The sequence below is a fragment of the Plasmodium malariae genome (genome assembly GCF_900090045.1).
Source record: "Plasmodium malariae genome assembly, chromosome: 11".
NCBI classification, from domain to species: domain Eukaryota; phylum Apicomplexa; class Aconoidasida; order Haemosporida; family Plasmodiidae; genus Plasmodium; species Plasmodium malariae.
The window spans coordinates 774986-798515 of record NC_041785.1 but is presented as its reverse complement, the minus strand read 5'-3'; the positions used below and the strand labels follow the sequence as shown (position 1 = coordinate 798515).

The following is a 23530-nucleotide window of genomic DNA, read 5'->3' as shown; positions in this document are numbered from 1 at the left end:
TTTCCTTTACGTTATTAAGTATTTCTACCTTCACTGGGGTTCGTATGTTTGAAGGCGCTTATATATGCAGGTGTACTATATACATGTGCAAGTGTTCACATGTGCAAGCGTTTACATGGGCATGTGTTTACATGTGCAAGTGTTTACGTGTGCAAGTGTTTACATGTGCAAGTGTTTAAGTGCAAGTGTTTACATGTGCAAGTGTTTACATGTGCAAGTGTTTACATGTGCAAGTGTTTACATGTGCAAGTGTTTACATGGGCATGTGTTTACATGTGCAAGTGTTTACATGTGCAAGTGTTTACATGTACAGGTGTTTACATGTGCAGGTGTTTACATGTGCAAGTGTTTACATGTGCAAGTGTTTATATGTGCAAGTGTTTATATGTGCAAGTGTTTATATGTGCAAGTGTTTATATGTGCAAATGATTATATGTACACATATTCATATGCCCGCGAGTTTAAGCATTCACTTGTTTACATGGTCAAGGGTTTATACAATTCTCTAAGTATTTACACATGTTAATGCATCTACAATTTTATGAACGTTTTTATGTGTATACACATTTTTATATATAAATACACTTTTATATTTAAACATGCATCTGAGGCAAAAAAGCTTTAATATTTACATGTACCAAATGTACTCATAAACTTGCGTGTATTTACATACTTCTAAAAACAAGTAAGTTTTAATATTTTTGTAAATGACCAAATATGTTTATATTTCTTTAATTATATTGAGCAAAGAAATATGTGTATTCGACTATATTAAAGCAACGGGCGTGCAGAAAGCTAAAAAATATTGATCCCATTAATGCTAAAATATAACATGCACTTAGTAAAAAAAAAAAATTTTTCAATTAAAAATAGGGGTAAAATTATATTAAGTGAAATTTAATCAATAAATGGAATAAAGTAAATAAAGGTGAAACGAAATTTTTTTATTCAAGAGAATAGGACAAAAAATAAAAATAAAATAAGGTTAAACATTTGAAACTTTTTTTAATTAACGTACAAAAAAAAACAAAATAAATAATGTATATATAAAGGGGTACCACTAAGAAAAGTGCTCAATGAGTATGCGTATATATATATATTTATGTACCCCTTACGAAATAACCTTAACTTAAACAATTATTTGTTGGTACACCTAAAACACGAACACTGATTAGTACATCAATTTTTTTTGCACGAATCGTTTTGGTATTTACTTCAAAAAAAGAATATCATAGCTTGAATAAAATAAATATAAAAAAAAAACAAATATCTTTGTCATATAATTTGTTTTTAAATTTAAAAACAAAATTAAAAAAAAAAAAAAAATTTTACCTTATTTATTTATACGTACGTAATAAATGAAATTAATGAAAGTTTTGGGATATATAAACATTATCACCAATTGTGTCAATGGCATTTTTTGCAGAGTGGATAAAAGAAAATATAACCTATTTACCAACAGTTTTATTTACTCCATAAATACGACAAACTTATATTCATTTACAGCCATTATGAATAAAACACCAGATTGGATTCAGGAAAAATGCCCGGAACATAAAAGTTACGATATTGTTGAAAAAAGATACAATGATAAATTTAATATGACATATACAGTGTATGAGCATAAGAAGGCAAAAACGCAAGTGATAGCATTAGGTTCAAATGATCCTTTAGATGTTGATCAATCATTTGCTTTTTATGTTAAAACGTTGACACATTCAGGTAAAGGAATTCCACATATATTAGAACATACAGTTTTATCCGGTTCTAAAAATTTCAACTATAAAGATTCTATGGGGTTATTAGAAAAAGGGACCTTAAACACACATTTAAATGCTTATACTTTTAATGATAGAACTATATATATGGCTGGATCAATGAACAATAGAGATTTTTTCAACATAATGAGTATATATATGGATAGTGTGTTTCAACCAAATGTACTTGAGAATAAATTTATATTTCAAACAGAGGGATGGACATACGAAGTAGAGAAATTGAAGGAAGAGGAAAAAAATTTAGATGTTCCAAAAATAAAAGATTATAAGGTTTCTTTTAATGGCATAGTGTATAATGAAATGAAAGGATCATTTAGCAATCCCTTACAAGATTTGTATTACGAAATTATGAAGTATATATTTCCAGATAATGTGCATTCAAATATTAGTGGTGGAGATCCTAAGGAAATTCCAAATTTAACCTATGAAGAATTTAAAGAGTTTTATTACAAAAATTACAACCCTAAGAAAATTAAGGTATTTTTTTTTAGCAAAAACAATCCAACCGAACTTCTAAATTTTGTGGACAATTATTTGAGTCAACTTGACTTGACCAAATATAGAGATGATGCTGTTGAGGATGTAAAATATCAAGATTATAAAAAAGGTCCTTTTTATGTTAAGAAGAAATTTGCTGATCATTCGGAGGAAAAAGAAAATTTAGTTTCTATTTCCTGGTTATTAAACCCAAAGAAAAGTAAAAGTTCTGATGTAGATTTAAGTTTGGAATCCCCTACTGATTATTATGCTTTGTTAATAGTAAATAACCTTTTGACCCATACATCAGAGAGTGTATTATATAAAGCGTTAATTGAATGCGGTTTGGGTAATAGTGTTGTTGATAGGGGTTTAAATGATAGTCTTGTTCAATATGTTTTTAGCATAGGATTAAAAGGAATTAAGGAAAAGAATGAAAGAAATATAAGTATAGATAAAGTACATTATGAAGTAGAAAACGTTGTTTTGGATGCTTTGAAAAAAGTTGTACAAGAAGGATTCAATAAATCAGCTGTAGAAGCAGCAATAAATAATATAGAATTTGTGTTGAAAGAAGCTAATTTAAAAACTTCAAAAAGTATCGATTTTATATTTGAAATGGCTGCACGATTGAATTATAATAGAGATCCAATGCTAATGTTTGATTTTGAAAAACATCTAAACGTTGTTAAGCATAAAATAAAAAATGAACCTAAGTATTTAGAAAATATAGTTGAAAAGCATTTCATTAATAATGATCATCGTGCTGTTATTTTACTTGAAGGAGATGAACATTATGGAAATGAACAAGAGAAATTGGAAAAGGAGTCTTTAAAGAAAAGAATTGAAAATTTTACAGAAAAGGAAAAGGAAGAAATAATAAATGATTTTGAACAATTAAACAAGTACAAAAATACTGTAGAATCACCTGAACATTTAGATAAATTTCCCATTATTAGTATATCGGATTTAAATAAAAAAACGTTAGAAATTCCGGTAAATGTGTACTTCACAGAGGTTAAGGAAGAAAATAATATGCAGCAATATAATTATGCAAAGTCTAGTAAGGACATCCTTAAGCAAAATATGAATTATTTCCAAAGTAAGTACATTTTAAGCAAATTATCTACAGAAAAAAAAGTACATATGAATGAGGGTTCTATACAAAAGGTGGATGAAACAAAAGTACCAATTCTAATTTATGAAATGCCTACTAGTGGTATTTTATATCTGCAGTTTATATTTTCTATAGACAATTTAACACTAGAAGAACTGAGCTACTTAAATTTATTCAAATCTCTAATTCTTGAAAATAAAACGAATAAAAGATCATCAGAAGAGTTTGTAATTTTAAGAGAGAAAAATATAGGGAATATGATGTCGAACGTAGCATTATATTCTACAAGTGATCGTTTAAATGTTACAGATAAATATAACGCACATGCTTATTTTAATTTCGAAATTCATGTATTAAGTCATAAATGTAATGAAGCATTAGATATTGTACTAGAAGCATTAAAAGAATCCGATTTTTCGAATAAAAAAAAAATTATAGAGATATTAAAAAGAAAAATTAATGGAATGAAAACAGCATTTAGTTCAAAAGGGTATTCCATATTAATGAAGTATGTGAAGTCTCATCTCAATTCAAAATATTATGCACACAATGTGACATATGGATACGAAAATTATTTAAAATTGCAAGAACAGTTACAGTTAGCAGAAACAGATTTCCCAGCTTTTGAGCAGATTTTAAATAGAATGAGAAAAAAAATATTCAGTAGGAGTAATTTAATAATAAGTGTAACATCTGATGCTGGAGACTTAAATCAACTTTTTGTGAAGTCCAAAGAAACGTTTAAAAATCTTTTGATGTATTTTGAGGAAAATGAAGCGAGTGTTAGAAGTAGTAACAACAACGGTAATAACATAACAGGTACTGGATGGAATGATGAAATAAAACAAAGCAAAGTGCTGGAAGGGGAACAATCGAAAAAAGAATTTTTTGTCATACCAACGTTTGTGAATTCTGTATCAATGTCGGGTGTTTTGTTTAATGAAGGAGAATATTTAGATCCTGCTTTTACAGTAATTGTAGCAGCTCTAAAAAATTCGTATCTTTGGGAAACTGTTAGAGGCCTCAATGGCGCTTATGGTGTTTTTGCAGATATTGAATATGATGGAGTCGTAGTATTTTTATCTGCTAGAGATCCAAATTTAGAAAAGACTTTACAAACATTTAGAGAGGCAGCTCAAGGGTTAAGGAAAATGGCAGATACTATGACGAAAAATGATTTACTCAGATACATTATTAATGCTATCGGTACTATTGACAGACCAAGAAGAGGAGTTGAACTGAGCAAACTCTCCTTTTTAAGGGTTATATCGAACGAATCTGAGCAAGATCGAATTGAATTTAGAAATAGAATTATGAACACAAAAAAAGAAGACTTTTATAAATTTGCAGATTTGTTAGAAAAAAAGGTTAAAGAATTTGAAAAAAGTATCGTTATCATAACAAGCAAGGAAAAGGCAAACGATTACACGAATAATGTAGATAAAGAATTTAAAAATATTCTTATTGAGTAATAGTAGTGTCCTCTTTCCACCTATGTACATAAAGAGGAGGAACTACCATAATATAAAAATTTTTAAGCTTTTTAAATATTAAATATTAAAACTGCATCGTTTACTGTTTGCACATAAGTATGTATACATGTGCATGTGCATCTATGTATGTATGTATCTATATACATATAAATGTATATGTTTTTATATGATCATATATATATAGGCATAAATCATGTATGTTAACTCGTCTTTTATAAGAATATGTTATTCCAATAGAAAAAAGGAATGAATAAAATAGGAAAAAAAAAAAAAAAAAAAAAATTAAACTCTCATTCCAAGTATGGAAGAAAAAAAATTATTGTTAAATACTGCATCTTTAAGTAGTCACACGTCTTTTTGTTTTCTCCTACATCTTATACTTTACATCATTTAAAGAGAAGAAAAACAATTATTGACATGAGGACCAATATGAATATTTTCCCCGATTTGTTATTCCTAAGGTTTGAAAAAAGGGAAATATAGATAGACATATAGAATTATAGCTTTTAATATGTGGTTGTTTAGGAAACAATATGTTTTTTTTTTTTTTTTTTTTTTAAGAACGCGTCATTTATTATCCTTTAGAATACAAAAGCTTAAAATTTTTTAACTTTTTTAATTTATCAAGAGAGAAGGGAAAAATGTGTTCATACCTTATCCTTATTATTCTTCCCTTATGGGAAATGGTACAAAGAATGGGATAACACAGCACGATAAAAATTTTTTGCACACAGATATTTTACTTTTTATTTGTTTTCTTATTTTGTTTGGGTACTATTATATATGCAAGTTTACATTTATGTAGATATGATATCGTTTCGCTAGCGAGTATAAGCGTATTAAATATGTATAATGGAGAATGATCAATTCGAAAAGGGACCTGTTGAAATGATTCCTCGAAAGTTATTCCTACTTACGAATGAGTTTATTTTAACACACAATAATTCATGTCATCAGCTTTAAATTATTAAAATTATAGTTACATTATATTTAGTTTTAAAGTTAGCCATACATTTTATAATTTAAAAAAAAAAAAAAGAAAAAAAGTGGCGTATAATGGGGTTCATTTATTTATATATGTATATATATATATATATATACCAAACATAAAAATAAAAGTAAATAATTTAACATAAATTCATACATAAAATGCTTTATTTTCATTATTATTTTTGTATATATTTTAATTAAGCTTCTTTTTTTTCTTTTTTTTTTTTTTCTCTCTCTCTCTCTTTTAAACAAAATTGAAAGGTTATCATGCATATATATATATAACAGAGTAATAAATTAAAAGCTATTTCTTATAACGTAAAACATTGAAATAAACATTTCGTTAATTTAAAAAGTAATACAATATATATTTCTTCTTTTTTTTTTTTTTTTGGAGAGAAAAAAATTCTATAAATATATTTGAATCTCAAAACCTTATAATATTATCATAAATATGTTATAAGGAATAAGCAAAAATATGAAAAGTCTACAAGAAACATTTTTACATTGTTTCACAGAAAGATTTTCGTTAATTAAATGAACGTGTATTAAATGTACGTACATATATATATATATATATATATATACATTTGTAGATGTGCACAAGCAGGCATGCGCATATACAGATGTGGGTATATATGTAATATGTATATTATTATACACATGTACAATTCTTGAAGTTATTTTAATTTAATTAATTTATATGAATATATATACATATATATATTGAATTATAATTAAATAAAATAATTTAGGTCTTCCCCATGTTATAGTTCTTATTATAAGATCTCTGCATGTAAGCCCCTTGTTCATTATTTTTAAAAAAATTATAAGGAAAATGCCCATACTGGCTATTAATAAATGACTGGTGCATTTCGTTAGTAGAAACACGAGAATTGAATCGATTATTTGGTAACGTATTTTGAATAGAATACATTTCATTATTAGCGAAATTTGATGAATCGTTTCCGTGGCATGAAATAGGTGGAGGTGGAGGAGGCGGGGAAGTATACGACTAAAAGGGAATAAAAAAAAAAAATATAATAATAAAAATAAATGTTAAAAAAAAAAAAAGAAAATTTTTAATATATGCATAATGCATACATAGAATAAATTTCGAAAAAATGTATTAATTGAACAAATAACTAAAATTAGAATTATATTTCCACATATATCTACGTTTATATGTATATACATGCATGCATATATATATTATATCCAAATTGATAATTGAAGTAACGAAAAAATATCGTCCTTATAGTATTCATTCTTTTATATTACATTGTTGGGCATTCTATCTATATTTACATATTGAGGAGCCAAGTACCTAAAAAGTTTTTAAAAAGAAAAAAAAAAAAATTATGTTAAAATTAAAAATGATAAGCATGTATTGATTTCTAATATAGCTGATATTTATTCTTGTTACGTTTAATTCTTACTGTTCTTCCCCCTTTTTTATTGAAACTTTCAAGTATTTATTGCCTGCGTTAAATCCATTCATACCCGCTACAGCATTAATTGCACTTTGCTGATTTTCAAAGTTAATGAAACCATAACCCCTACTTTTTCCATTAGTTTCCCTTTTTATCGTTGCACCTAATATATTTCCGTAATGCGAAAAATGCTACAAGAAATACGGAAAATAATGCAAATAATTAGAACTACACATGTATATAAACAAATAAATAAGCACGAAAGAATAAATAAACATATTCCTTTACATAAATAAAAGAGTGAAAAATTAATAGCCATCTTAAATAAATGATAAAATTCTCCACAATTTTCACATTAATTATTTCATACAAGTTTCCTTCTCCTTTTTCGTATTTACTCTGTTCTTACCCTCTTTAGATCTTTGTCACTCCAGTCGTTAGGTAAATAAAAAACGAAAATCGTACATCCGGGTTTTATCTTTTTCTTGTTGTTTTCATTAGAATTAGATTTTAACAAAACCTAGAAAGTGTTCAAATGTGTTATTACATGAAAGGCATATTTGCAAAAAATACTTCTTTTTTCTGTTGTACATTATTTTGTTGTATTTTTTCTTATCTTAATTAATTTTATTTTATCTTTTTTTTTTTTTGAGAAATTCCTACCTTAAGTCTTTTTCCTGTGTATACTTCGACCTTGTTCATATTTGATATAGCTAGTGCAGCACTATGTGGGTCGGTGTAAACAACAAAACCGTATCCCTTACTTGATTTATCATTTTTTTTTGCTACAGTAGCGCTCTCTAAATTTCCAAATGTTTTGAATTTCTTTAAAAGTGAGAAACATAAATATACACATAAATGTGGATAAACTTGTACAGATAAGTTTACATATATACATACATATGTGAAGTCATATATGTACACAATTTTTTTAACTTTTAAAGCAATAATGAAAAAGAAATTTAATATTATTTTACATCAAATAAATCCTGATCATTCCAGTGTGGAGGCAGATAAAAAACAAAAAGTGTTGTTTTTTTGTTATCGTTACTTGACTAAGGAACAGAAAAAAAAAAAAAAAAATAAAATAAAATAATGTGTGTTCTTATTGTATGTATTAGAGAACTTAAAAGAGGAATGTGTCATGAGATAAAAAAAGGAAATAATTTATAAAAATACTAAGTTAAACAAGCTATTTTACTTTATCGGTAAGTATACATAGAAATATATATATATATATATATATATATACATGTACTTACACGCGTTTCTATAATTTTTATTTCTTACTTGTGATTTTTGTTGTGAGTCCATTTTTGTTGAATTCATATCTAGGCACTCGTCCACCATTTTTGTCGAAGTAACTTTCAATACTTTTCCATTTATTTCTTTTCCATTCATTACTTCAATAGCTTTTTGTGATGATTCACTGTCGTTATATTGTATAAATGCGTACACGTTTATATCTTTGTCTATGATTATGTTATTTATTGTTCCGAACATCAAAAAGTTCTACAAGATGAGAGAAATAAACACACACATGTGTGTGTATATATATGTGTGTATATATATATGTGTGTATATATATGTGTGTGTATATATATATGTGTGTATATATATATGTGTGTATATATATGTGTATATATATATGTGTGTACATATATGTGTATATATATATATGTGTTTATATATGTGTGTATATATATGTGTGTGTATATATATGTGTGTGTATATATATGTGTGTATATATATGTGTGTGTATATATGTGGGTATATATATGTGTATATATATATGTGTGTATATATATGTGTATATATATATATGTATTTATATATATGTGTATATGTGTGTGTGTGTGTACATATGTATGTATACACATGCACATATTTCAGAATAATTCTCCTTTCGCACATGTATATGTATGTTATATATTCCCTATTCATTTATGTTTCCTACTTTTTTTATGTCATTTTCCATCCATTCGTTAGGAAAATTATAAACAAATATACTATTCGACTGAAAACTCTTGTTCCATTCCATCTTGTTGTCCTATGAAGCAATCAATGGGAAAAGTATATTTAAAATATAATAGCTCTGTTGACATTGAAAATTTAATTCACAACAAGCTATTTAGCACCAAAATAAAACTAACAAGAGAATATTACACAACTTTATAATGTAATATATCTCTACTGAATGAACTACAATGCAATACACTTTTTTCTTCTTCTTTTTTTTTTTTTTTTTTTTTTGTTTTATATTTACTAAATCCATTAACATAAAAATCTTCTATTTTTTTAGAATATGTGTTGAAACTTTAAAAATTGTAAAAAAATTGTAAAAGGATAAACAAATTAATCAATAAATGAAGTAGAATGGCCTTAAAAGAATTTGTACAAGAAGGAACATAAGTTGTACATATACATAAATGTACGTATATATGCATATATATATATATATATATATATATATAATGCTTTGTTATTTTATTGTGAATAAATATTCACTGTGTTTAAAAGAAACGCTATTATTGTGTAAATGTATATCATTCGTTTATTAATTTTTACTGAAATATTTATACGAATTCATATTCTCACATCTTTTGTTTTTTTGTTAATTACACTATATAGTTTTACGTAATAGTTCTTATAAGAAAAAGGAAAAAATGTAAAAACGAAGTTCAAAAGAAAAACAGATTACAGAAAATATGAGATTGCGTGAATACATCAGTGAATTAATATACATAAATATGTATATGAAAAAAAATCAATCAAGGAAATAATATTAAAATACTTTTAAAATGTACTTTTTTATTATATTTTAATAACAGTTCTTATATAAAAAAAAAAAAAAGAAAAAGATTTCCCTAAAGATATAGTAAACACATAATAATAAAAAATTATATATTTTTTTTTTTTTAGTCTGCTCTTTTGAAATATATATTTATATGCATAAACGTAATATGTACATATATAAACATATAATATATACATATATACATACATGTATAAACATATAATATATACATGTATACATACATATATACATATAATATATACATAACATTATATAATGGGTATTTAATTAGTGTTATTACGCTTTTTTATCCTTATTTTAAACTTTTAAAGTTCGATCCTTGAATAATGCCTTTAAATAAATATATATGCACTCATCTTAATATATACATCTATTATAATATACAAGGAAATTATGCTAAAAATACAGAGCATTTTTTTTTATTTCTTTTTTTAATATATATATATATATATATATATAAATATGCGTTTACGTTTTTTGCCTTCTCCAAATTCTGATAACGTGTAAAATCCGTGAAAAATAATTATATTAATTTCACTATCATATATATAAAATAAGCATGTGTGAAAAATATATATATGATAAAAAGTAAAAATAAAAATAAATTAAAATATGATAAATAAAAATAAGAAAAAATAGAAAGAAAAATAAAATATGAAAAGTGGAAAGAAACTTAAAATAAGGAAAAACTGAAAAAAAAAGCTAAAAATAAAACATATCTAATATCCATCCATAGAATCTAAATATATGCAAAAAAAAAAAAAAAAAAAGAATAACGGAATACCAGAACAAAATAACAGAATAACAAAATTACAAAACGACAAAATAACAAATAATGAATAATGAATAATTTCGATAAATGGGTGTATTACTAATTATACAACTCTTTGAAACTACAATTTTGAAAGAAGAGATAAAAAAAAATTAATAACTTCCATGCGTGTATTTTTAAAAAAGGAAGCGTTAATCTATTTTTTAAAGCGAATTCTTATATTGTTTAAAAAAACCAAAAACACAATGAAATATTTGACCGAAAAAGTATGCTATATATTTATATAGTCTACACTAAAAAAAATTTATATGCTTTTGTTGGTAATTTTAAAACAAAGAACAATTTTTTTATATTTTTCCCACATATATTTAGAGGTTATTATAAATTTTAATACATATTAGTTATAATAATAAAAATTCACAAGCCAAAAAAAAAAAAAAAAGTGTATAACATTTTTGATTACATATTACAGATATATTGGAAAACAATAGGGGAATATAAATCTGTTAAGACGAAATCATGTGTAAGATAAAAATTTTTATAATGAATTAAATGTTACTCAAAAAAGAACGAATAAACATGTTGTGCGAAAATATTACGAAATAAAGTTGTATTTTTAAATGTAATCTTTTAGTAGCAGTTGCTATTACATGTTTTTTTTTTGGATTGAAAGGAAAAGTTTTACACAAAATAGTAGCATATAATAACAAAAATATATATTTTTATGTAAATATATGAGTGTAATATGTGTGTATACATATGTGTGTGTACATATTTCTGTGTACGTACGTGTGTGTATACATATATGTGTAAATACGTATATATATTTTTACATGTGTACCATTGTTTTTAATGTGGAAAAGGGAGAATATGAGATAATTTCCTATAAATAAAGGAAGATGAAAAAGAATACATAACGAAAATAGAAATAAACAACAGTGTCATCTATTAGCACTAGCTTAATAAATGTATTATTCAACGTAACCTTTATGCACCTGTTCACTCGTACAAATATAGTGCGTTCATTAAGGTAGGCCATATATATATATTATAAATATATACATACATGTACATATGCTTGTATATTAAATGCATGTGCATTTATTCGTAGGCTTCTTTTCTATACTACATTATTTTAACATACATCAAATGGTAACAAGTCGAGGAAAACAACTAATACGAAAGTAATTGCTTAGAACGCAAATTTTTTGTTTATGCTGATTTAAAAAAAAAAAAATAATAACAAAACTTAAATAATATTTCAATAATACTGGGTTAATAAAATTTTAAAAAGTGAAATATTTAGTTACAAAAACTGATTTAAAATTTGTATCCCATATTTTTTGGTACGATAAAAACGTTCTTAGAACAAATAAGGCTAAATCTAATTTAACTGTAAATAAATTGAGAATCGATGTTTGTGATTAATAATAAAGCAAATAGTAGGCCTACAAAGTAAGATAAAAATATAAATAAATAATTAAAAAATTATACTAATACACAAGCAAATATATAAGCAAATAAATAAGCAAACAAATAAGCAAACAAATAAGCAAACAAATAGGCAAACAAATAAGCAAACAAATAAGCAAACAAATAAGCAAACAAATAAGCAAACAAATAAGCAAACAAATAAGCAAACAAATAAGCAAACAAATAAGCAAACAAATAAGCAAACAAATAAGCAAACAAATAAGCAAACAAATAAGCAAACAAATAAGCAAACAAATAAGCAAACACATACGTGAATAAAGGAACAAATTGATGAACAAAAAAATAAATAAACAAAGTAAATATACGAAAGAATAACATAAAACAAAAAAGGATTAAAAAGGCTTACACACTCCAGAAATACGGTGGAAACGATACCTACTAAACAACTGCTTATTCATTATATTTTAATTTCTTTTCTTTGCATTTTTTTTTATTTTTGGTGTTCATTCCTCCCTTCAAATGACTTTAATCTCTATTATTTTCCGATAAAAAAATGTCGAGCATTGAAATTGTGAATGCTTGTTGTAATGGGTTCATTGATACACCATTCATACCAAATTTTATGACAATCAGTTAGTCTCCAAATACTCAGAGACAGATGTTGTTCTTTTCTTAAAAAAATGATTTTATTTATAGGGATAAATAATGGATACCAACTATGCATATTTTTGGTATGAGTAATTGGTTCAATTGATATATAAACATCATCATATAATTGACTTTTAAAATAGCATAAGAAACCATGCAAATAAGAATCTAATTTAATTTTAAAATTAATATTTTTATAACGATTATTATGAGTATTGTCCTTTTTAATATCTTTATTGGGTATTTCAAAATAGAAACACTCTTTTGGTTGTTCTTCCGATATTTTACAATAAGAATATAAATTGACTACATAAAACATTTCATTATTTCCTGAAAAAGAATTGTGACATATTTTATGATAGAGGCTAGAACAAGATATAGGCTCAACATAAGATAAACAATTTTTGGGTATACTTACCCCATCCTTCTTTAAATATTTTTGTATTCCATCTAGACACTCCGGAAATAATTCATTATCACCAAATGAACCTAACAATTCACTAACAATCAAATCTGCTTTTTTCTCTATTTGTACATATCTCATGTCACTATGAATAACCTTAACATTTTTCCATTCTTCTTCTTCCAATCTATTTTCAAGAACTAAAATAGCACTATCATTTTTTTCTACAGCATAAATTTCATAATTGGTAATTTTATTTTTTTCAAGGGCACGTAAGGTGGAGTCAACAAGTGGTCCCCTTCCTGCTCCTACGACAAAAATAGTGAATTCTATACTACTTACTGTTTTACTATTATTACTACTATTTTGGAGTCGTTTGGATAAGTATTTACTAATAGCTAATTCATACTGTTCATATTTCATTTTATCTTTTTCGAATATTTCATATATTTGAGAGCATAAATTATCCTTTAACGGTTGCAAAGGTATTTGTAGGTAGTCCCAGTATGCATGGTCAAATAAAGTTTCGTTATCAAAATTTTCGATAGACATAAAAAGTCTTTTTAAATAATACATACAAAATTTTAAGTAACTTGTATCTGAGTTTATTTTTTCATTAATTCCTTCTACGTCTTTTTTACCATTATCTTGATAATACAAATGATTCAATCTTTCTTTCCATCCAGTTAATACTATCTCAATATTTCTTCTAAAAAAGAATATTAACAAATCTTTTAATTTTTTTGGTAAATATGGGTATCCACTTTTAGAATCAATGATAAATGAATTCAATGGTATTATAATTAATTTTACGGGTTCTGATTTCCATACATCTAAATTTATATCATTAATTTCGAAGTCTTTTACATTCACAAGTTCCAAGCCTACGTTCATATGGGATATATTATAATTACAGTAGGAGATAAATTTTGCCCAAACATTCCACCCGTTTATAATTTTGTAGGATTTTGCACAATTAGCATTGTGGGAATTACTACTATACAAATTCGTGTGTTCAATTTTTTTAGCTATTGGTATCCTTACTATTATGGATACTCCGTTATAATTATGAATATTCGCATTAATACATCTTGCATAATTATCACATTTATTATAAGATGGTGTATTAATAATTAAATTTGGTATTAATATATAACTAGTCCATTGTATTTCTTTGTTTAATACATCAATACTGTATGAACTAAAATGCTCATTGGGGTTATCTGTATCAATCCATTCAGATATTAAACCGTAAATCTTTGTTTTCCAAATTTCTCTATCATTAAATTTATTCCCAAAAAGGGGATCTACTTTATATGTATTCGATAATTTAGAATATAGAGAAGAAGTATATTCAGACGGAATAATAAGATTACCGTCTGTGGTGCTCTCTTTAAACAGTTTACATACCAAAAAATCTATATCAATATCATCTATTTCGCTTACGTCCTCATGGTAATTATATTCTATTCCTATTTTTAAAACTGCATACTTGTTTTTTAGAGGCATTTTTTCCTTTACATAATCTATTCCTTTTAAAAGTATTCTTGACAAACGTATTTATTCATATGCTTTATGATAATCTATGTGTATTCCGTGAACAATATTTTTTGTAAGGAACTATTGCTCTCCTTATATGTATGTTTGTATGTATGTTATTAAATGTATATATTTAATTTTATTAGTAAAAAAAATAGAGGAGGCTTATAACACATACGTTCTGTTTGTATCTATTTCAATAAAGCCCAACTTTTGAAATCCATTAATTTCATTTCGTATTCAAATAAGTGTTTACAAACATTACGCTTTTGTAAAACCACAATATTTTTCTCGTTATAGAGTGTTATTATATTGAGTATGATAGATAGGGTTAAATAAATTTATTGTACAAGGGGTACGAAATAAAAGCTCGTAATATAAATTCAATTCGTTATTAAATAAATATCATACACTTTCAAAGCAAAAGAACATAAAATGAAACAAAAATATAATAGCACTGAACGGAGGAGGCGAAAAACCGCTCAAGAGAGTGAGTAAATGTATACATATATATCTATACAATATATAAATGCCATGCCTTATGGATAATTTGACTATATATACTAGTACACATTATTAAATACGTGCTTAGTTTATTATTTATTAATACAAAAGCGTATAACTCTCAGATGATCTCCAAAATAAGTTTAATAATATGAAATGGTCATTATTGCCTTTCTGCTTTCTTATAACCTCTTTAACCGTTTAACTAAGAACAGTTTTTCTGTTACCTTTTTGTGCTCATAACAGCATATAAGCTCTCAAAACTTGAAAAAAAATAATAATATAAAAAATGTGGGGCTTTATTTTTTAATATCGATGTAGAGGTACAACCTTTAGTATCGAATATTTTAGAAAACATGAGAACGAAACCTTTGCAATAAAAATTTCTCGTATACATGATTTGTTGTTTTAATGAGCACTAATGTTTTTGGACTTTTAACATTTGAACAAAATGAAAAGTGTTACTATAGGTGTTTCGTCGTAATAAAAAAAAAAAAAAAATCATTACACTAATACCATATTTACCGTAACAGAATAATTTTATAAGCTAAAGTATAATTGGAAGAGCTAATTTCGCCCATGCGTAAATGAAAAAAAATTTTAAGATTCTAATTTCACGCCATTTGCCAGTCAAAAGATACAATTCTTATATTTAATTTTAATTGAAGAGCGCGTTAATAATAGATACAATCTCACCGTTGGAAGAGTATATGAACTACTTGTGTAAGCATCAACATATGGAAACACTTGTTATGGAATTATTACACAAAATGATTAAGTAGTAATTATCGAGAGTTGGCGTAAAGGACAGAGTGTAAAAATTATAGATAATTACAAATGTAGTCTTTTTTCATCAAAAATTAAAGGAAATTTTTTATTATTTTTTTTTTCACTAATCTTATTAAAAATTTTAAATAAATATATTCTAAGAAACTTCTTTTTACATAATTCAGATTAATACATATAAGTGACTACTTTTAATTTAAACAAAAAAAAGTTTTTTTTTTCTTTTTTTTTTTTAATTATTAGAACTGTTTAAATATGCACCTACACACACACATATTTACGTTTACGGTATATAGTTTTTTAAGTATTTACATATACACATTCTTAAGATATAGGTACTTCAGATATAAATTTGATACAATGCACAAAACATCTTTACATCATATTAACAGAGAATGAATTAGAACTTGTACTACTGGTAACAACTAAGAAAGTTTCTGTCATTTTCATAATATTCTCTTATGTGTACCGTTATATATATATATACATTTTTGTGCATAATTTGATTTTATAATAATTTTTGCGTGTCATATACTCAAATAACATGTAAAATATATTTTAGTGCCAATTAAGTGATACTGTTACTTTTTTTTTCTTTTCTTTTCCTTTTTTGTCCTCTCCTGTTTTCTTTGCTTATTGTATATGTTCTCATTATTTATATTTTTTTTTATTTCTCGCTGTTTGTTTAGCTTTATGAATGTCTTAACAATATTTGTTTAAACAAAAAACAGTATTATATTTTTACATGGTTAAAATATAACAGAAATGAGTTTAAGGAAGGACAGTGTTAAGGAACGCTTTAGAAGAAAAAAGTTATGCACAGCACAGAGGCTTTTATAGGAGACCCAAGTTTACAAAAAAATAAAGAGATTAAAGGCAAAAATAACATAAATATATATATAAACACAAATTTTTTTAACTTCGCCTATAATGCTAAGAAATACATAGTAACAAAATAGTTACAGTTTTTCCGCAATTAATTTGTTCATGTTTTGGTATATAAATTAATGTGCTTATTTTACTACTTTTCTCATACTCATACGTTTCATCATGTTATATCGACACGTATGTATATATGCCCACGTACATCTATTATATATTCTTCTTTCCAGTAAAAACTCTGAACTATATAATTCACTTTATTATAACGTTCATACAAGAGTATGCAATTTTATGAAATGACCAAAAAAATAATATTTAATGTACAATTTAAAATTATTTACTAAAGTATAAAATTATTTAAATACTTGTATGTGTGTGAACTACATATAAAATAAATATATATGTAAATAGCCTCTTAATGGAAATTCTTCTTAAAAAGATCATACAAAAAAAACTCCACATAATTAAAATAAAAAAATAACATGAATTCGCAAAGATGTAATATAAATGTTGTATTGAAATTTCGCGTAAAATATAAAAATTACGTGAATATTTTGAATTTGGGAAAATATTGTAATACAGAATAATTTTGTTTTATTTTATTTTATATCGTTTTATTTTATTTTATTTTATTTTTCTTCATTTTGTTTTGTTTTATTTTGTTTTAGTTTGTTTTATTTTAATTTTTTTTTGTAAATTTTTGAAGTGTGATGATTTGTAGCAGTGTATAAATAATAAAGCTCCCTATATAAGGTAAAATTCCAAAAAAAAAAAAATTGAAAAAATTTGTTAGGAAAAAGAGATTTTAACGTGTTGATATATTATATATGAACATAATTATATATGTGAACGTAATTATTATATTCATAATAACAAAGCACTTATTAAGAAAAAATAGCAAAAAGTTGTACAATTTGTGTTAATAACTATTTAGTGCATACTTATACACTTAAGCGAATAAAAGTTTTGTATATTTATACATATATATTTTATATACATACAAATATATTATTGTATGTGTTATTATGAATTCATAAAAATATGTGGCACTGCTTAATTTTTTTGCATAATCATAAAAAATTAAACACATAATTACAGAAATAAGCAAAAACTTAATAAAACGAACATAGGAAAGAAATTTAACATAAATAATGAAAAAAAAAAAAAAAAATTAAACAAAACATTAGATATAATATGTATAAAGGATAATAAAATTATTAGATGAAAAAAGTATTGCTTAAGAAACATAATACATAGCCAAATGATTATATAGCTAATATAATTAGTGAAAAAGGAAAAAATTATACATTTATTATACATACATATACATATATATTTTCGTGTAATTTGCGTGTACATTTTTGCGTAATTTGCGAGCACACTATTGTGTATATTTACGCGTTAACTTGTACATTTGCGGGTATATATACATTTATACCTGTATATTTGTTGTGTATTTTATGTGTTTGTTTAGGTGTACATTTAGATTTACTTTTGCGATTATATTTTGAAGCTATTTTTTATATATAGTGATTCTCCTCCATTTCCTTTACTCACTTCCATATATTACAAAGGAGCAAGAGTTATTTACTAGTAAAGGAATTAGGAAACATTAGTTTTTTTTTTTTTTTTTTTTCTAAGAACATTTATCACTTGTGTAAATAGACAATTTTCGAAGTTAAAATGCAGCCATATGAAAATAATAGAGGGTTAAACAGTTACAACAACAGCAATATCAATGCTAATAGTAATGCTACATTTTATAATAACAGTAATCAAAATAATGTAAATAAACCAATGAACAACCCTTTTTTTTATAACAATAATACTGCTGATATAGCAAGTAATAGTAATAATCTTAAAGGAAATGAAAATGTGTATATACAAGGTTATTATCATCCACAACAGCAAATGCAACAGGGAGGATATAGTATTCCAAATCAACCACATATGAATACAAGTAATATAAACGAAAATATATATGGAGATGGAACAAATACAAATGCATATTTAAATAACCAAGCACAATATCGAGGTGTGCCTAATCAATTTATTCCTGTACAAGGTAGCCCTACCAATATATTAAAAACACAAGGAAACGTATTAGGGTATGATACTAGCGGACATGTAAATAATGTAGTACAACCAATTATAAATGATTCTTATCAAGAATTTTTACAATTTAATGCATTTTCTCATTTTGTAAAAAGTTCTGTAAGTTATATGCCAGCAAATACAACATTAAAACAGAAAGCATATGTGCCTTTAGGTTTTGTAATACAACCATTAGCTCCAATACCTGAGGGATATCCCGAGTTATCATCAGTAAATTTTGGAAATTCAACTGTTGTTAGATGTAAAAAATGTAGAACATATATAAACCCATTTGTTAGGTTCGAAGCAGGAGGGAAAAAATGGAATTGTAACATGTGCTATCATGTGAATGATACACCTCAATTTTATTTTGTTCCATTAGATGAGAAAGGAAAAAGAAAAGATTTATTTCAAAGACCAGAATTATGTACGGGTAGTGTTGAATTTATTGCCCCAAGTGATTACATGATAAGACCCCCGCAACCTCCTGTTTATTTATTTTTAATTGATGTAACAGTGACATCTGTTAATTCAGGTTTATTAGATGTGGTTTGTAGTACTATTAAAAAATTATTACCAAAAAATAGTGATCTTAATAATAAAAATTCATTCGATTCTCGTACCTTAATTGGAATTATGACATTTGATTCTACTGTTCATTTTTACAATTTAAATTCAAATTTAAAACAAACACAAATGATGATAGTACCAGATATACAAGATATATTTATCCCTTTACCTGAAGATATTTTAGTAAATGCCCATGAATGTCAAAATGTGATAGATGTGTTATTAGATAATTTACCTACTATGTGGAGAAATAATAAAATGAGTGATTCTTGTGCTGGTAATGCATTAAAAGCAGCAGTAATGGTATTAAAAAAAGTGGGTGGAAAACTTTTATTTTTTGTATCATCAGTGCCAAATATTGGCGATCTAACAGTAAATGTAAATAGAGAAATAAAAGATAAAGGTAGTAGTTATAAAAATATATATAGTTCAAATAGTTCAGGAAATAATGTTGTAGATGCCAAGGTAAGAGAAGTGGAAATGTTAACTCCTTTTAATAATTTATATGCCGAATTAGCACAAAACATAACACAATATCAAATTGCAGTAGATTTGTTTGCATGCCCATTATATAATCTCGATTTAGCTACCATATACCCTTTAATTAAGAATTCAGGAGGTTCTTTATATTATTATCCACAATTTAATGTACATCAATATAGTGATAAATTAAGAGAGGAATTATTATTTGCATTAACAACAGAAATTGCTTGGGAATCAGTAATGAGAATAAGAATAAGTAGAGGATGGAAAATTACTAACTGGTATGGAAATTTTCAATTCAGAGGAGTAGACTTATTAGCTTTACCAAATTGTCACTCTCATCAAAATTTTAGTATTATTGTTGATTTGGAAGAAAATGTAGTTCAAGATTCTGTGGTCTATGTCCAGTCAGCTTTATTATATACGAACTCTAATGGTGAAAGAAGAATTCGTTTACATACTTATGCTTTGCCTGTTACACAGAATATTAAAACCATTACAGATTCAGTTAATCCTCAAGTTGTTGTATCATTATTATCTCATCAAGCAATAGATATTACTAAGAAAGGGAAAATAGCTGATGGAAGAAATTTAATTCAAACACTTTGTTCTCAGGTGTTATCGGCACAGTTACTACCATCAGAAAGTGCTAGGTTATTATCTGTATATATTTTAGGTATGCTAAAGTCAATTTCTTTTAGGGATAGTGGAGACATTTCACCTGACTTAAGAATTTTTCATTGGTCAAGAGTTGAAAATATACCTGTGGAATCAGTAGAAGCCTATTTTTATCCAAGAATGTTTAGTTTACACAATTTAGAAAAACATCATGGTAACTATGATGAGAACAATTCTATTATGCTACCTGACACGTTGAATTTGACTTGTGAAATTATGACACAAGATGGTTGTTACTTAGTTGAAGATGGGGAACATATTGTTATGTGGATAGGGAGGTATTTCGAAAAATAAGTCTATACATTACTGTTTCGTGAAAGACTATTTTATTTTGAATTAGTACAACGGTCCATACATACATGTGTATGATTGTGCGCAAATGCCTGTACATGATCATGCACACGTGCGGTACACTTTTTATTTGTCCTTCGCAGAAGTATCAATCCCCAGTGGATGTATGCAGTGTTTGGAGTTCAATCCATAGAACAGTTAAATTCGGAATATGCGGAAAATCATATAGGTAATTCAGAAAAGAAGATATGTATTTATGTTTGTATGTATATATATATATATATGTGTTGTGTTAATTTGTAGTGGAAGATGCATTTATGTAATTTTTTTTCCCCCCCCCTTCCCCTATTATTTAAAAATTTTTTAGGGTCAACCGGTAATCCTTGTGGTGTGCAAGTATTAAACATAATTAATGTGTTAAGGAAAAATAGAACACCCTCGTATATGAAACTGTTGATCGTGAAGCAAGGAGACCCATTGGAATATAAGTAATGTTTCCTATATATATGCTCATTAATTTTTCCATTATATATCCTCATATGTGTATGTATATGTGTTTCTGACCGCATGAAGGAAAAAACGTGTGACATTATGTATACACATCTTTATATATGTATATCTATGTGTCTATATGTATATATATATATATATATATATATATATATATATATATAATTTAACCTTGTAGATTTTTCTCATGTTTAATTGAAGATAGATCACAACACATGATGATGTCTTTAAAAGAATTTTTAGCAAAAATTTGTAAGATAAAAAGAATTACAATTTTTAAATATACATAATATACATGTGTGAAGTTATGTATGTAGATAGGATTTTATTTTTTGTATAATTTTGACAAAATTTGTTTTAAAATGGATTTATAAGTGATTATATATATGCATATTTACACCTAGTTAAGTTGTGTGCACAATATTCCCTTTTAAGTGACAAAGCAAAAGATCTCCATTATAACTTATATTAATGTTATTGTTTGAAGGACATTTTTTTACAGCACAGTTTTTTTTTCTTTTTTTTAATGAATATTCACTTTGTATTTACATTATTATATATATAATCATTTTATACATAAAGTGATTTTTTGGATCCTACAAATTATAGCTTTGAATTAAAAAAAATTTTTTTTTTTTTGACCGTTTATTGTTTCGTATGTAAAGAGATACATGAATATGCATATATGTTTACGAAATTTTTATTTTTTTAGGTCCCAAATACCCGCAGTTTGTTCCTTCTTTGAACAATCCGCATGCTGCGGCACTTGGTCGTTAATTTTTTTTTTTTTTTTTGGAACTCTTATTTTAAAAATTATTGAATTATATTTTATTATAAGTATACACATTTCTCGCGCTAATATTGTGCCCCTTACCTCCGTTCCTTTTTTCATTCACATTAAAATGAGTAAATGTAACATATAATATATATATATATATATATGTATATGTATATATGCATATAAGCGGAAGGAACTGATGTAAATTTATATATGTACAGTTGAGATAAAAAAGTTTTATATACACTTTGTACCCATAATAATACATCATATATATTTTTTCTTCCATTTTCGTAGTAATAATCATTCACTTACCCTAGCTTATTTAAAAATTTTTTTTTTTTCTTCATTATTTTACGCGTCGTTTATGCTTATTTTTCATTATTTAATTTATATATTTTATATTATTATTTTTTACCCAGTAACACTGCGTACTTTAATAAAAAAATAAAAAGAAAAAAACAGAAGTCTATAAGCGTTTATACTTTCATGCATGAATTTTTTTTTTTATTTTTTCTTATTTATGAAGTTCATTTTGATTTTAATATATTTTCTAACATGTATTTTTATTTTAAAAATTTTTTAATATTGAAAGAATTAAAGAAAATTTGTTTTTTTCAAAACATTTTTATGCTTCTTTTCATTATCGTTCAAGACAATAAAGAAGAAATCAATTCTTATAAAGAATTTTGTGTTATGCTTAAAAAAGTTTTCTTTTATTATTGTAATCGTAGTGGATGTTCTCTCGTGAGAAATAACATCTGAAAATATGTAACATACGTAACAGCACTGAATATAAAGTCAACGGGTGATTCGCCAATTTCTTCATATGGACTCTTCATATATAAAAGTATACTTATACAAGTAAGTACATATATGCACACATATAAAATATATATGAGTAGATTGTGTACGTAATCATTTTTTCCATTTAACGAATAACACAATTATATATTTTCCCGTTAAATTTAAAAGAAAACTGTGAAATTAAAGTTACGAAAATACGCATTCATGAATTCAATTTTGTGCTTTTATTTTTTAATCATACTTAT

At 25.5% G+C, this 23530-nt stretch overlaps 4 protein-coding genes across 4 annotated transcripts; 2 read left to right on the top strand and 2 right to left on the bottom strand.

Moving 5' to 3' along the window:
* Nucleotides 1–1367: 1367 nt before the first annotated feature.
* On the top strand, nt 1368–4844 carry PmUG01_11025300 (falcilysin, putative; the record flags this gene model as incomplete). The annotated part of the gene is made up of 1 exon (XM_029005898.1): nt 1368–4844. One exon carries the CDS (start codon nt 1368–1370, stop codon nt 4842–4844), a length of 3477 nt encoding a protein of 1158 aa, XP_028862442.1.
* Nucleotides 4845–6606: 1762 nt separating this feature from the next.
* PmUG01_11025200 (poly(A)-binding protein, putative) lies at nt 6607–9569 on the bottom strand (the record flags this gene model as incomplete). The annotated part of the gene is made up of 9 exons (XM_029005897.1): nt 6607–6870; nt 7137–7182; nt 7295–7479; nt 7698–7808; nt 7952–8113; nt 8266–8343; nt 8579–8800; nt 9246–9338; nt 9555–9569. The coding sequence occupies 9 exons, from the start codon at nt 9567–9569 to the stop codon at nt 6607–6609; spliced, it is 1176 nt and encodes a 391-aa protein (XP_028862441.1).
* Nucleotides 9570–12847: 3278 nt separating this feature from the next.
* On the bottom strand, nt 12848–14872 carry PRMT5 (protein arginine N-methyltransferase 5, putative; the record flags this gene model as incomplete). Its single annotated transcript, XM_029005896.1, has 1 exon — nt 12848–14872. One exon carries the CDS (start codon nt 14870–14872, stop codon nt 12848–12850), a length of 2025 nt encoding a protein of 674 aa, XP_028862440.1.
* A 3885-nt stretch (nt 14873–18757) lies between these two features.
* Nucleotides 18758–22477, top strand: SEC24A (protein transport protein Sec24A, putative; the record flags this gene model as incomplete). Its single annotated transcript, XM_029005895.1, has 5 exons — nt 18758–21177; nt 21334–21419; nt 21558–21678; nt 21879–21952; nt 22413–22477. 5 exons carry the CDS (start codon nt 18758–18760, stop codon nt 22475–22477), a joined length of 2766 nt encoding a protein of 921 aa, XP_028862439.1.
* Between the last annotated feature and the right edge of the window lie 1053 nt (nt 22478–23530).